Here is a 16,219-nt window from a genome sequence, read left to right as displayed (position 1 = left end):
CTGTTTGTAAATTATTGTTAAAAATAAGTTTCACTTTTTGGAAAATGAATAGAATTTTTACTTCCAGAACCAGACTGTTGCACTCTTTAAAGTGCTTGAATTGTAACATTAGCTGTTTGATTATTCTTATAAAACTAGTATGCTGGTTTTAATTCCCTTCACAAATTTCTTTTCTAGTCTACATGCCCGACATTTTGAAGCTCCTGACTCCAGGCCAGGCTCTGGAACTCGTCTCAGCCCACTGGAACATGTAAGGAGCCTTTCAAAACTTTATGTCTGACTATTCAAATGAAAACAGGAAACAGTAATTCAAGAGTTCTCTCAATCCCAGAAACCCGGGCTGTCTGTGTCCCTGGATGAGGATGGCGGTGTTGATGAAGCAACTCTCCCCAAACCCCCAGCTGAACGAGGGAATGCAAGAATAGGATCAGGAGGTTCTCGAGCCAAACTGCTTAGAGCAGCATCCATAAACAGGCTACCACCCATGAGACCAAACTCAAAGAGTAAGAAAAGAACTAAAACAGTGTTTTATTAACCTGTTTGTTTCCTTTTTTGTTTCTCCTTTCAATTATAAAAGGGTAGCACTTTACAATAAGGTGTCATTAGTTAATGTAACATGAACAAACAATGAACAATGCATTTATTACACTATGTATTAATCTTTGTTATTGTTAGTTAATGAAAATACAGTTGTTCATTGTTTATTCATGTTAGTTCACAGTGCATTAACTAATATTAACAAACACAACTTGATTTTAATAATGCATTAGTAAATGCTGAAAATAACATTAAGCAAGATTAATAAATGCTGTAGAAGTATTGTTCATTCTTAGTTTGTTTACTAATGTTGTTAATTAATTAACCTTATTGTGAAGTGTTACTTGAGTCAGGTAACTGATACAGTATTTCATACTGAACCAAAATAAATAGACAAAAATCTGATATAAATCAGTTTACATCCCCAGGATGTAACTCTGCTGTGTATGCCCTGAGCTTGTTTGTATTGAGAAAACAAAATGTGTGTTTGTCCTGTCAATAGCTTGCTAAGAATAATAATAAAAAAAACTGTTTAAAACATGTTTTTGTTTTCAAATATTCATTAAAAAATCCTGAAAAATGTATCATGGTTTCCACAAAAATCTAAAATATTAAGCAGTGCAACAGTTTTCAGCATTTGGTAATATTTATAGATAATGTTGATAATATTTAGAAATCTTTTTTTTTTGGGAGCACCAAATCAGCGTATAAGAATGAGAATGCTAAAAATATGGTTTTTATATATTAAACTAGAAAACAGTTATTTTAAACTGTAATATTTCACAATATTACGGTTTTGCCCTTACTGTATTTTTTATTAAATAAATGTGTCCTTGGTGAGCATAAGAAATTTCTCTTAAAAATATAAAAAAATACATATTGATTATATGTATTATTATATGCGTTTTTGTCATTGTTTAGCTAAGCTGTGTTGTTGTGTGCCTATTCAGATATGTCTCTAGAGGCAAGGACTGGAGCAGACCAACCAGGTGACAGAGAAAAGCTACATTGTTCTGATGTTACAGAGCATACAACAAATTCTTCCTCTGAAACAGACCTGCACATACTTACTAAACACAGGTATGCTTTTGAGCACAAATATCTCTTTTGCTGTCTTCTATGTGGACTTAAAGGTTTATTGTTCTTTTAATGTACCCTTACATGTGTAATTGTATTGAACACATGTTTAGAGGTTTGAAACCTCTGTAGATGGGTAGCTTTGAAGCAGCATGTTTATGACAGGGACTCACATCAGACGTTTGTCCCTTTGAGCTTCATAACAAAAACCTCTACTGTCGACGGATCATCAAACTCCCTCAGTAAATCGATTTATGCTCTGTGCCAAAGAAGAGCAATAAAACATTTTTATGTTTGTTGACTCTCAGGACACCCTGTTCAGAAACTAAACTTGTTTTTTGTTAATCACTCTGAGGATCAGTAGATCCCAGTGTTGTCAATCCTTACCGTTGCCAAAGTTATCAGAGTTAAAAGGTATTCTCTTTTGTGTACATCCATCCATACAACCATCAGTAAGACCACACTAAAAGATTTGTTTATTCAAATCCAAGCGCTCTCATTAATACGTTGCCCAGAATGCCCACTTATGAAAATTGTAATGCTTCCAATCTGGATGCGTTTACTGACACTCTGGAATTTAATAGTAAGTTAAAGTCAGGCAGCAAGCCCTCTCTCTCCCTCTATATCTCTACCATATCCTTGTTATAGTAGCTAATGGAGCGATATTGGATTATGCAGGCCGTTTGTGGCTGGCTGGCTGACTGGTCTGTTGACCACCAGTACAGTCTCATTTGAGATTCACGCGATGAGATCACGTCTCGGCCGAGGCATCCCATCAACAATGAGGCATTATCAAGACAGTACAAAGCCCAAACATGATCAATGCCACAAATATGCTCAATCATACCATCAGTTCTTCTAAATCCTTATAAAATACCCATGTGACATACGATAAAGATGAATGATGACATTATACTGTACTATACAAATTGAGAATTGTAAGCAGTACAAGTACATTTGAGACATAATATGTCAGTTTAACCTGCTCTTAATGACAGTAAAGACTTAAATCGTGTTAACGGATATCTTGATATTTGAGATAAAATTCACCATGACTAGCTCTGAGACAAGCACATGAACCTGTGGTTTCCTGTTTGTTGTAGTATCCTTTATATGCACGCATATTTTAATGAACATTTACACAAGCACATTTTGAAAGTTATCTATTTTCCACCGTTAGCTGATTTTGAAACCACTGACAGTTAAAGAAAAAGATATAAAGAAAAAATTGGGCAATGAAAGGCTACATCAGAATATCACAATAGTGACCTCTTGTGTTTGCAAGGAAAATTCTATGATAATACTGCCATTTATAAATTAATAAATATATAAATGTTTTATATATATTTTGAACATGTATTTATGTTGATGCATATTAAGCATTTTTAACTTTAGACTTTGAAAAAAAAATGTATAGGTTAAACATGTAGGTTTTTGTGATTCATCTAAACAGTGATGTCATTTATGCTCTCAATCTGCTCTGTATGAACATTTATTTGTGTTTGTGATTTAATAGGATACTGCAAACTGCATCCAGTGCAAGAGGATCAAAACCAGGTATATTGCTATATCTATATTTTATTTATCTGCATTTGAAATCGCTAACCAACACGTGCTAAACAAGGCAAAGGTCTCACAATCTTGGTAGTAGCCGCAAACATCTGATCGGATTGGAAACCTAAACCACTTTTGCTGCAGCAGTTTCTCAAGGTTCTTTGTCCAGATGCCAGTTGATAGCCGTTTGATCTGTTGTTTTCGCAACCCACTGCTTCCTGCAGCTCGTCCACAACGCAAATGCTCACAGAGACATTTGAACAGAACAGACACTAATGAAAAAGCATGTGGGTGTGAAACTCTGACCTTTTCATGCTATGCTGAACATCCTGTATTACATTCATATGCTTTAAGAAATGCTCAAGTTAACTTTCTGAATTTCCTTACCGGGATCAATCAAGTACATATGTCTGTCTGTTTATATATTTGTCTGACACCCACCCCATGTCATTCTGCTGTAGAAGTCAAGCTTGGGCATGGAGACACAGGAGATGACAACATGGATGAATCTGTGTTCTGGAAAACTAAAGTTCTTCCTGTCCTTCAAGATTTTGAGTCTTTTGCACCAGGTGATGATTAAGTTGCTCTTATGAATGTGCTTAATATGCACCAGTAATGATCTGATGACCTTGAAGAGTAAAGGGTCACATTGTGTATTGCTGGACACCACCAGACCAACAATATGTTTGCATAGAATTGGTCAGTTCAAAATGAACATATATTAAAAAGAATGATTTTGCTTTTTGATTTAATGCTAATGCTTTGTCAAAAACCCTGATTTCAACCCTGAGCTCCAAAAACATATTTAATGGTTTATTTCAGGTTGATACCTGATGACTTTTTTCATTATCTTTTGTGAACTTAATTGTAACATAACCCTCCATGAAAAATGTTACATTACTTCTATTTGGGCTCTTAGAAATATGAATATAATGCTAAGATTTTCTGCAGCACACTCTTACAGTCTTCTTTATTATTTATGGAATCTTTGTAAATGATTTTAGAGAAGTAACACAGTATGCAAAGATACAAATAGTCAAACCCCCCCCCCCAAAACATGAGGGTTTTGTTTTCCATTCACCTTGTTACAGTTTCTTCATGGTCCAAAAACATCTTTAGAAAGATTGCCCCAGTTGTGGGGTTATTGTATAGCGCTTATGCAAGTTCATACTAAAGGGCTGCACTTTAGCACTTGAATGTGTCCCAGAATGAAAGCAAATCTGCAGGGAGAAAGAAAAACACAATATCTGAATGCAGAGGAATTAAAACAGAGCTTATGTTGAGCTTGGCACAGTATACAGCTTTGGAAGTCAAAGCATGTGGGGGAAAAGAACCGTGAAATGCCATCTAATAGCAGTAAATATTTAAGCACTTTGAAAATTCAATCGAAATTCATTTAAAAGATAAATATCAAATATTTATTGTGCCAAGAGCCTCTCAGTTCATGCATAAAATACCATTCATATTCTCCATGGCATCATCAGAGGGTGCCGTTGGGGAGAATGCCAACCATCTTGGAAACAAATTTGAGAAACAACATTTGTTTTAGCAAAAATAGCTTTGGAAAATGCAGCCTGTGACTTATCCCCTAAAGGCAAGTTAGATCCAGCAAGAATAAGGCATTGCCAGTCCACACAATGGTTAAAAAGCATGTAGAGATGGATAATTATTCCGCGAGCAACAGCTAGTCTAAGATGCAAAGATGAAAAAAGATTACTTATCAATTTTAATTGAGCCCAGGGGATTTTTAGAGATTTTGATACTCTATTGAAGTCTAATCTAACTTAAAACTTGCTAACATACAGTACCATGTTGTTGTGCTCAGAGCCGGTACATTTGGAAAGACAGTAAAGAGCTATTATATACAGTACGCACTAATGATGCATACCATACAGGGGGAATTTGCCCTGAAGGGCCATGTTAACTCTGTCAGTGGGTGTTGACATGTGGGCCAAATGTCAGTGAAATGTCAGTAAGCCTACTCTGTGTACACATCAGTTCTGCTGAATGAAAGAGGCTGTGTACCCCACAGACTACTCTTCTTTCACTGTCCTTCACAGGGACAGTTGAAGGATGACAATGCTGCAATTAATACTGTGTGAGACGTTCAGTTTGAAATGTGACCTTGACACTGTTATCTGTTTTGTGCACTGGAACATACAGTATACTGATCAGGTTTTTTCAAAAACAACCCTTATAGGTGATGCCGTGTCAGATGAGACTGTGGGAGAGCTGTGTAATGCATGCAATGGTCTCCATGATGCGCTGGCAGAGAAAGGCATGCTGGGAAGGCAGTTTAAAAAGAGGTCTGCCATCCTTAGAACACTCTTCAGGCTTATAGATGTGGGATCGGATCAACTTAACCTAACATTAGCTAAACTTATTCTGGCAGTGAGTATATAGACACACACACACACACACACATACACACACACACACACACACACACACACAATATGTCTTGTATTAGGTTAAAAATCTAGGTACAATCATTATGATCTGGGTCAAATTTATTCTAATCGATTCAATAAAAATCACCTATAAAAAAATCAACAACAACAACAAAAATCTAGTAACCTTTAACAATAATATGTATCGCACATTACAAAAATAAAAACAATTTTTACAACTGTATTTACCAACTATTTTTTAAACTGAAAATTGTTGCAGTAACTTTATTTTTGAACTTTATTTTTTAAAAAAAATAAGATTTTGAACAGAAGTGTGGAAAAGCACTTCTGTGTGCTTTACTGACATAAAGTACATTAAAAAAGTTATTTTTTTAGAGTCTGTAGAGCTGAATTTAACAATGAAATGTGTCAAACTTCACCGCAAACATAATTGCACATTCAATAATATCAATTCTGTTTGCACATTCCACAACACTTGCTCATGCTGACATTCTGCAAGATTGTTCATGACCCTAAATGAAAAAAGTCACATAATTTCGAGAAAAACATTATAGTATTTTTGAAAACCCAAAAATTGAAATGGGCCAACAACATGATCATTTACAAGGTCTGATCTTAAACAGCCTCTACTTTGTAAGATAAGAGGAGCCTACTAGTATATGTAAAGTTTGAAATCCAGCAGTAGCCTTATTGCTTTTGTCTGTATTACAAGCTCAATGTGAGTGGAAACAACTTGCTGAACATCTGCAAACTCATCTTCAAAATCAGCCGGAATGCTAGTAACGACGCCCTGTTCCTCAATGGCTGCATCCTAGGTTAGACTTGATTATTGCATAACTCACACAGTTACTAAACTAAAATCAGTTATTATCTCCAACATCAACCCACTGTGTGTATGTGTGTCCACACACAGACTCCCTTCTGTCTCTGCTCCATTGTGAGGATGTGTGGAGTAAAGGTGAAGCCGTGCTGTACTGTGTCGGTTCACTGAAGCTCCTCTCAGGGAACAGTGCCCTCTCCAGGATGCTGCTTTCTAAAGGCTTCATCGGTGTACTGCTGCAGTTGTCAAAGAGAATGATGCATGGTCCATCTTCAACTTCAGCTAACATAACTTCTCACAAGTCAGAGGGAGGCGGTCAGCGTATCATCGCAGGACACATACTGGTACAGGTGGGTAATCGTTGATGGCTGCTTAGATTAGGCAGGAGACAAAGTTGCTTTATTGTTAGCTGTAACCCTGTTTTCGGTATGGCAATCATATTCGTGAACACACATACTGTATACTCAGATACCCTAAAGCAAATGAAATCATAGACAAACCTTTACAAATTGTTTATCTAAAAATGACCTTTTTGGCTTGCTTGCCTTTGTGGAACACAAAAACAGATATTTTTTAAGAACGATTTTGGTTACCAATGACTTTCATTGCATGGAACAAGAAACACTTCTAAAAATGTCTTCTTATATTTTGCACAGATGAAAGAAAGTCATTCAGGTTTGCAACATAATAAAGGTGGATAAATTGTGACAGAATTTTTAGTTGAACTATCCCTTTAAATTGCAGAAAGGAATTTTCTGTGATGTATTATCATCTTTTATCTTTGTTGTCTCAAAACAAAAGATCCCATCATGCATGTCCACAGTGACCGAGGTTATGTGCTTCCCCTATGTGCTGGAACAGTGCTTTGTGCAACACACACACACCACCATAGATAAACAAATAGGTTTGCATTGCAAACACTGTAAATCTGTGTCTGGAGGACTTTAAAACAGGAGGAATTCAGCATGCTTGAACCCCACCCGGACGTTTCTCAGAACACTGCTCTGGGAGCGAAACGGAACAAAATATGAGCGGGTGGGGTTGCATGGGGTCGAATAAAAGGGTGGATTTTAATGTGCTTTCCTCTGCTTTTGTTTTTGCTTTTGTCTGGGAGGATGCCCTTTTTCCACTTTCCGTGTCCATATTTGACTTCATATTCCTCCAGCACAAAGTACGTCTCACAGGAATGATTTAACTCTGCCCAAACAAACTTCCTTAACTCTGCACGCATGGTTTGATGTTCAGCGCCAATTGCCGTGCCACTCGTTAGTCTGTTGGCAGTCGGAAATGAGGATTTTTATAAAAGTATGGCCTGATGGGCCAGGCAGCTCTAGCAGACAAACTCCATGTACCCTAATCAGTGTCTTGTGCTCTTGATGGAGAGTTTTATGAGGCCACTTTAAAGACCTTCGGTTATTTCTTCTTGATTATAAGTGCTTCCTTTTTTATATGTATCTGCACACCAGCAGCACAGTCCCTCATTCACACTCATTCACACTCAAACACATGTACTTGTACATTACTTGTGTGTATTTGTGTGTTTTTCTCAAACACACAGTTGCTCACAGTCTTGACCTCTTGACCCCATTTAGGTCACAGCAGCTTTGAGAAATATAGCTGACCAGTCAGAGTCTCGGCCTTCCTTCCTGTCCAGCAAGGCATTCTCTACTCTTTGCTTAATTCTGGAGAACCACCGCAAAGACCTTGACATCTGCATTAATGTGGCCCGAATATTCAGGTGAGTCTGTCTGTCAGTTGTCATTGTGACGTGTGTGCATTCAAATTAAATTAGTGTTTAAAATAGTGATTCTAAACCTTCTTAACTCTAAGGCCAATATGTTTTCTAGTGGATTTTTAAAAATACTTTTTACCTAATATATGAATTTTATAGAGCTTGACAAAGCTACAAAAATGTATATTCATTCTAAAAATGTTGATAGAGTTCAAAGATTTATTCATTTACATTTCTTTTAAAGGCCTAGAAATCACATTTGGATAAGAGTACCTCATATTCATTTTTCTTAGTCTGTGGAAGTTAAAATAATTTAATTTAATTAAATTTTTGATAAAATCTAAGAATAAATAAATGCAAGATAAATATAAGTGTAAATATGTAAAAATATGTATAAATATAAATTTTGTTATAAATACAACAATACAAAGAATTCAAATGGCTTTACTTTTGTTACATTAAAGTATTCCATTTATAAAATATCATATATAAATACTTGATTTACATCACATCATTTACGGATCAAAAACAGTTAAAAAAAAACATTTGAGTTAAAATTAGAAATATCTTGATTTTTAATCATTTTAATGTTTTATTACAAATTATTAAAAGTCATCCGGAGTTCCCCATAGCAGTTTTCTTAAGCCCTGTAATTGGCCTCGGCCCCTGAATGAGAACCACTGGTTAAAAGTTTTGTAATACATGCTGTAAAATGCATTTTAAATATCCGCCAGCTGAGATAAGTTCTAATTTTAGTTTGAGGAATTGAGCTTTTTGATTAATGTTGATAAAGTTGTGCCATGTGATGTGTGTGAATATGCTTGTGTGTTCGGTCTTCAGCAAGCTGTCCACCTACACTGAATGCTGTCATGCACTAGCTGAGTCGCCACGTTGCTGCAGCGTATTTTTGGACCTGCTAAGCAAACACAGCAGGAAACAGGTGAATTTGGCCCAAGTATCTGTACACTTTCCACGCACGCTCAGACATATGCTGAAACAAGCATACACACACATGTAAGCATATAGGCTGCATGTTCCGCTTTCTGCTCTTAAGTGAAACTTGAGCAGTGGTCTATGAAGGTGTGTGTGTTTTTCTGTTCATTTTATTTCAGTACAGACAGTTCAGATGTTCTTCTCTCTCTTTCCTTCTGGCACTAAGAGTAATGAGGTCATGTGCTCCCAAACTCATAAAGAATAAACACAGTTCACTGTGTACTACGTATCATAAACACAGTTCCACATACACCCTGTGCCTCACATAGGGACATACTGTCCTCTAGACTGCTGGCAGAGGTCTCTCTCTCTGCACCCCACTTTTTCATACATTCTAAACGAAAACAAAGGAGTTGTTGAAAATCTGTTTAAATCATCTGACAAAATAAAGTTAAACAAAGGCTGCTAGATTCATAGAAGTTTCAAGTGATTTTTGCATGGGTTTAGTGTACCATCAAATTGCTAAACATAAGACCTTTAAATCTTTAATCCTTATTTTTCTCATACATTTCTTTTAGTAAATAATAGGTTTGTGTGTAATTATTAGTATTTGTTTGTGTGCTGTATATTTAATGTAAATGTATGCAACGTGCTTTATGGGGGAAAAAAACAGTTTACACATTTCTAAAACTGCTTCAGAACACACAATGATAATTCAATAATAAGAATCTTCCCCACATTTTATGGTACACATTTTAGATATGTATGCTGCTGATCTGCAGTCTTTGTGTTTGCGTAGTTATTTAAATATAAGTATACAAACACATATATAATTTGTTATGGAGTGTTACATTTTTGAAAAAGAAAAAAGTTTTACAAATAAAGGACTTAAAAATATATATAAGTATAAAATATAAACTATACAATATAAATATAAAATAAGTATAAAAGTCGTATTATATATTAGGACAAACAACTATCACTAAAAAACACCTCTGCGGATCTTTTACGTAACAACACAGTATTACGAATCAAGTGTATGAAAACTTGAATGGGGTCATTTTTATAAATTCAACTATTATTTTCTCTTGTGGACTTTTATCTGAAATATCTTATTCAGGTCAGCACTAAACAAACAATGACATGCATTTTGAATGATCCCTCTAATTTTGGTAAAATAATCAACATTTTGTATGTTCTGCAAAGTGTAAACTTTGGACTTCAACTGTGTGTGTGGTGTGTGTATATATATATATATATATATATATATATATATATATATATATATATATATATATATATATATCATATATATATATATATATATATATATATATATATATATATATATATATATATATATATATATATATATATATATATATATATATATATATTAATTATATTCCACCATGCAAAGAATCTAAATTGCTGTAAAGCGGGATAGATAGATGTAATCGTTTATCCATCAATACCAAATAAGTCAAATTGTATAAATGCGTTAATATATGTATATAAATATTAAATCTTATATTGCATGTGTTGTCTTAGACCTAATAGTTTACATGCTTGCCCTCTGTCTTTTTTTATGTGCAGGATCTAGTAGTGCGTCTCCTGTTCACACTAGGAAATCTGACAGCAAAGAGCACTGAAGCCAGAGAGAGAGTCTATGAGGAGGAAGGAGGGATAGATGTCCTCTTAGATCTTTTTCAGGTCTACCAGGAAACACCATCGTCTCCTAAGCAATGCCGTGCCCCTGAAAGCGAGGATGTCCTGGTCAAACTGATCAGACTGCTGGCCAACCTGGCCATCCATCCCACCGTGGGCACGGCACTGGCTGCCAACACACTGTGTGTACAGCTGCTGCTGGAAGTGCTGGGTACAAAACATACAGTAATCATGAAATAAACACACACTACTCTAAGTGGTTAATTAATTTATAGTTCATTCAACAACAACAACAACAAAAAGTGTTTACAGAAAATCCACTGGGAACGTACTTCACAGATACTGTAGTGCAATTACTCATGCCCTCTCAAAGCATTGTGTACATGACAAATGCTTAGCAGAAGCGATGTGACTTTAAACACATCAACACAGATGTTGTCTAAGTTTACTTCCTTGAACTTGAATGAATGTGCAAGTTGGTTGCTCTGCACAGTGCAATCACATGCTGTCCTCTCCACATCAGTTACTGGCATAGGCCCTCAAGTTACTACATCCTCTCCAATGACGAGAAGAGCCAGACTGTAAACCTTTTTTTTTTTTACTATGCATAGCTTTATTTTTGTGCAGCCTGGTGTTCTCAGAGATCTTGCACTGTGGTTTGATGGTGATGGATGGAAGCTCGGTTTTGGTTCTGCATGTGAACGTTTCAGAAGCAGGCACGTTAGTGTGAAGAGGGGGTTATGCATTTCCTTTTTGAAATAGAGAAAGAGATTTGTGTCCTGTGGAAATATACATTCCGTGTATATTTAGAATTTGAGAAACAATATTAAAACTTTCTGCTCGATTCCTGCAGTTAGAAATGACAGTTAGAGGATGCTGTAATTTTTAGAACCGTAATGTGGACAGTTAGAGAGGAAATGGGTGGGAGATTTATTGTTTCTTGCTTATCTACCTTATGTCTGGTAGCTACATTAAAATGACATCCTGTTATGATGAAAATAAAAATCGAGAAGGAAAGAGAAACTGAGAAATCAAGGGTAACAATGACTGAGCATTCACCACAACAAAAGGTGTTTCGAAACTAACACGCTTTGCAGCGTGATGCACAAACACTGACAGAGCAAACCGCACTTCGAACGGGAAATACAGGATCTTAATACAGTCACAAGCGCTGGCAGATTCTGACTACCTCAATTTTGGATTTATCGTAAAGTACTGACACTAAAATTCACACAAATGGTTTCGTAACTTAAGGAGGAAGTGACACCTGATTAGCGCTCTGTAAGATCTGATCTTCAGTACCAAGAATTGAACCATCTTGAAGCTGCTGTACTATAACATGTCTAGACAGGTGAATGTGAAATAAAGTATTCGGCACAGTAGTCTGTCCTATAATGAGGTGTAAATAAAAATATTTATAGTAGTTACTATCTGTTTTTGCTCCGACAACTAGATAAAGTTAAAACAAAACCACAATGGAATCTCTACAACAATTCGTTTTTTTTTTTACAAATTGGTTGAATGATTCAATGACTCATTCGGATAGTTCTAGTTTCTGATTGAACAAATTGATATTTGAATTGATAGTTCAATGTCTCACTGATAAAGACAGTCATTTTCGCCCACTACTGTATATCCTGCAGAATAGGTACAAAAGCATACAAGTAAACCCTTATGAAAACTAACCATTGTTTTACTACAAATAAAACCAAAAACCCCAATTATTGTAGTTAAACCATAGTAACCACAAATTAACTGTTATTTTGCTACATTAACCGTAGTTTAACCATGGTGTTTGTAGTAAAACTGTGGTTATACAAATGGTAATCAATCCACTAAAACAAACAAACAAACATGGTTGTTAATATAATATTGTATTAATCAATTCAAAATAAACCTCTAAAAGCAAAACAAGTTGTTTTAAATTCTATATGAGAATCAGATCAGTCTAATTTGAGTATCACTGAGATACAATTATATGCTTCATTAACATTTTATTAATGTTTTTATTTTATATTGTCCGCTTTCATTTTAATTTACGTACAGTTCTAGTCTTGGTGTTTATCTCGTAAAATTTTTATATTTCAGTTTTAGTTATTTTAGTACAGTTATTTTAGTTGTTTTAGTTCAAGTTAAAATAAATGAAAACGTCTTGTCAACTAGCTCTTTTTAGTTTACTGGTATTTTTTTAGTTAACTATAATAACCATGTTTGAAATTTGCTAGATATAACAATGTTATGAAATTCTTAGTGTTTTCAATTAATAGAGTCGCTTTAAATGAGTGTTAGAATATAGTCCAGATCAAGGAAATAAACATGTAGAATGAATTAGGCTGCTCGTATTTATAATGCATCCTGATTCTATTATTTATGCCGTTCTGTGATGAGTTTTCTGTCCTTGTCCTTGTCTCTCAGAGTGCAGGTGTGTGCAGGAGAGTGAAGAGTTAGTGATTAATGCCGTGGCCACCATCAACAACCTGTCTTTCTACCAAGGCGAGAGCTCAGTGGTCCATTCCCAGCACACACACATCTCACAGTGTAAGAAGAGTGTGTGTGTGTGTGTGTGTGTGTGTGAACAGCCTGTATGTTGCATCTGTCTTGGTCCTCAGTGATGTCCCCCTCCTGTCTGTCCTTCTGTCATTGCAGTGCTACTAAAGCTCTTGCTGAGCTCCAGTATGGATGCTGTTTTGGAGGCCACACGTGTGTTTGGAAATCTGTCGCAGATCAAAGACGTGAGACACTTCATCATGCAGCACAAAGGTGTGAGACTCTCTCTGCCACTTCTTCCGTCTTCAAACCTCAGTGGCTGATGTTTGTGTTGGTCTTCTGTGTCTCAGTGGAGCAGTATGTGGTTACCCTCCTGGACTCCAAGACCCCTGATGTGTGTTTCTCTGCATGTGGAGTTCTCATCAACCTGTCTGCAGATCCAGAAAACAGGGCCATGCTGAGGGCCACGGGAACCGTTCAGAAGTAACTCGCCTCTCTCTTTAGTGTGCTTTCAACTTTTAAGTGTACTGTAATATGTATAAGTACTATGCATTCTCTGTCTCCATATTGCAGGCTTATTGACTGTCTGCGTGACTTCGGGCCTCAGGACTGGCATTTGGCTGCTGTGGTGTGTCAGACTCTGTGGAACTGCTCTTTAGATGGAGAGCTGCAACACACTCAAGAGCTGTTGGAGATCTTACGGTTCTACACCGGTACATATAATTAAAATAACAAATTTCACTAATTAATAAAATAGAACTATAATATACATTATATTGTATTATATTATATTAATAAAAATATTTACATATATATTTAAAGTTATATATACATATATACACACATACATATATGTTTGTGTGTGTGTGTAAATATTTGTATTAATAATATAATGTAATGTGTATTATAATTCTATTTTAATAATGACTTTTGTTTTATATATATATATATACATACACATACACATACGTATGTATACAATATAATACATTACTAATTATTATTTATTTAAATTATATTAATTCAGTTGACAGTACGTTTGGCATGCACAAATATGACATGAAGAAATCACTGTTTATTTTAATGGTTAAAATTTTTGTATGAACTTAAATGTAGACATTTTGTCCTGTGTTCTGGACAGACAGAGGAGCTTTGCATTGGCCTTCTGATGAAGGAGTCAGACAGGTTCAGGAAGCATGCTGGGAGCTGCTCTTTTTGCCTGTAGCTGAGAGGCTTAGACGGCGTTTTTATATTGAAGACATCATTACGTAAGCTCCACTGACACACTCCTCCTCTCCAGATGTCACACGCTTGTCTGTGTGTGTGTGTATATATATGCATGTACTGTATGTACACCTACAAGCTGAGGAATGAGCCGGTGTGTATATTGCACTGTAATCCAATGTCTCTTTTGATATTGTGCACATAGGGAATTTGTCAATTATGACCAACACATTTTTTAAATAAAATAGTTCAAATGTTTATTACACAACCTTATGCTGCTGTATAGGAGAAAACATGAATTGTGTCGGACAGAAGGCAAGCCTATGTTCATAAACACCAAACAAATGTACATGCAGAAAACACTCAAGAGCATCTCCGTGATCTCAAAGACTTTATTAAACAAACACTTCCAGAAAAGTCTGTAAGGAACACAGAATAGAAACATTGTCATACTTAATACAGTCACATGAAACTGATATAATATGGCACTGGCTTCCCTCCTTTTAACAGGTTACACTTCACAGCTACAGTCCATACATTAATATGAAGTTTACAAAGCTGCCCTAGAGGGCATTTACATACATGCTTAAAACCAATGACCAAAATGGGATTTTTGTGAAGTTTATTCAAATCACTCTTTATTGCGATTTAACGTTTTCCTCTTAGTCTCAAGCATGTGAAGTCTGAAGCCGTTTAACTCCTGCACAACATCCAAGGGATTTTTTCAGAAAAGAACAAGATATTTTATTGTTATTAAGAGGGGAACCCTACTTCTCACATTATTGTTTTAAAATGAACAACATCTAGCCTATGGTGATTTCCATTTAATGGCCATTTACTGGCACTAAATGACCAGCAGCCTCATAACCACAAACAGGGAAATTACAAACAACATAAGGGAAAATTTCCTTATGGTTCCCAGGTCAACAATGTTGCTTTCTTTAATCCTCACTGTGAGAGGACGAATTGCGGTGTTCAACATTGTGTGTAAATCATTAGTGCACAGCAGGGGATGCTTTTCTATAGGCCTGTAGTGTCTGTGCTGATCTATCACTTTGCTACAAGGGTCTCTGGTGGTGGGTGGATGTTCATGGACATAAAAACATTGATTATGTGACCTAAAAGCTATATAAATGATATCTTAAAGTGTGTTAGTTAATAAGCACGAAAATAAACATCAGTTCTCATGGTATAAGGTGTTTGGACTGTACAAATCTTATTTAATACTAAATGTTTGGTGTAATGCATCATCCTAATGAGACTTTTTGGGAAGAAAACAGAAAGTTTGATTAAATTACAAATGATACAACCAGTGAAATAGCATGTTTTATTTTTTAAACAAATAATTCCATATAAAATTGTCAGTAACTGACATCAGTCTCTCAAGTCTGACTTAAAACCTCCTCATATCCATCTCCGAAAGAAAAAGTACCATCCCTCTAGTCCTGCCATCATCAGAATGCCGTACTTAACTGGTTTAGTAAACAAACAAAAAAAAGACAGCAGAGAATCGACTCCACTTGAAAAGAAAACACGCACACAGACACTCGAAACAAAACTGTTTAGTTACATTGGTTAAAGTTCTAATAATGAGAACAAGCATGGTTTAACCCCACAAGCGTGCGGGTCGCTTGGTTCAGCGTCTAGCTCTGTACAGATTGTAGCGCACCATAGGCAGCCACATAAGACAACGTTCTGCTCACTAGACAGCACTTAGATATTTAAGGATACATAACAGGAGGTATTTAGTTATAATAAACCCCAAAATAAAAACAA

At 35.7% G+C, this 16,219-nt stretch overlaps 1 protein-coding gene across 2 annotated transcripts in view; it reads left to right on the top strand.

Annotated features, from left to right (window-relative positions):
- Positions 1-15,849, top strand: part of LOC109071451 (armadillo repeat-containing protein 2-like) — a 51,532-nt gene extending 35,683 nt beyond the window's left edge. For both annotated transcript variants that reach the window (XM_042746697.1, XM_042746696.1), the window contains exons 3-18: positions 178-250; positions 332-503; positions 1,488-1,617; positions 3,131-3,171; positions 3,630-3,737; positions 5,369-5,559; positions 6,292-6,394; positions 6,493-6,749; positions 7,992-8,137; positions 8,972-9,071; positions 10,661-10,943; positions 13,148-13,270; positions 13,379-13,492; positions 13,570-13,702; positions 13,793-13,932; positions 14,361-15,849. In XM_042746697.1, coding sequence (XP_042602631.1) covers positions 178-250; positions 332-503; positions 1,488-1,617; positions 3,131-3,171; positions 3,630-3,737; positions 5,369-5,559; positions 6,292-6,394; positions 6,493-6,749; positions 7,992-8,137; positions 8,972-9,071; positions 10,661-10,943; positions 13,148-13,270; positions 13,379-13,492; positions 13,570-13,702; positions 13,793-13,932; positions 14,361-14,491 — 2,245 coding nt within the window. In that variant the 3' untranslated portion in view covers positions 14,492-15,849. The remainder of the gene's footprint in view (positions 1-177; positions 251-331; positions 504-1,487; positions 1,618-3,130; positions 3,172-3,629; positions 3,738-5,368; positions 5,560-6,291; positions 6,395-6,492; positions 6,750-7,991; positions 8,138-8,971; positions 9,072-10,660; positions 10,944-13,147; positions 13,271-13,378; positions 13,493-13,569; positions 13,703-13,792; positions 13,933-14,360) is intronic.
- Positions 15,850-16,219: the final 370 nt, after the last annotated feature.

The sequence above is a fragment of the Cyprinus carpio genome, chromosome B20 (genome assembly GCF_018340385.1).
Source record: "Cyprinus carpio isolate SPL01 chromosome B20, ASM1834038v1, whole genome shotgun sequence".
NCBI classification, from domain to species: domain Eukaryota; kingdom Metazoa; phylum Chordata; class Actinopteri; order Cypriniformes; family Cyprinidae; genus Cyprinus; species Cyprinus carpio.
The sequence above is the reverse complement of the archived record's forward strand: the minus strand, read 5'-3'. Positions and strand labels throughout refer to the sequence as shown.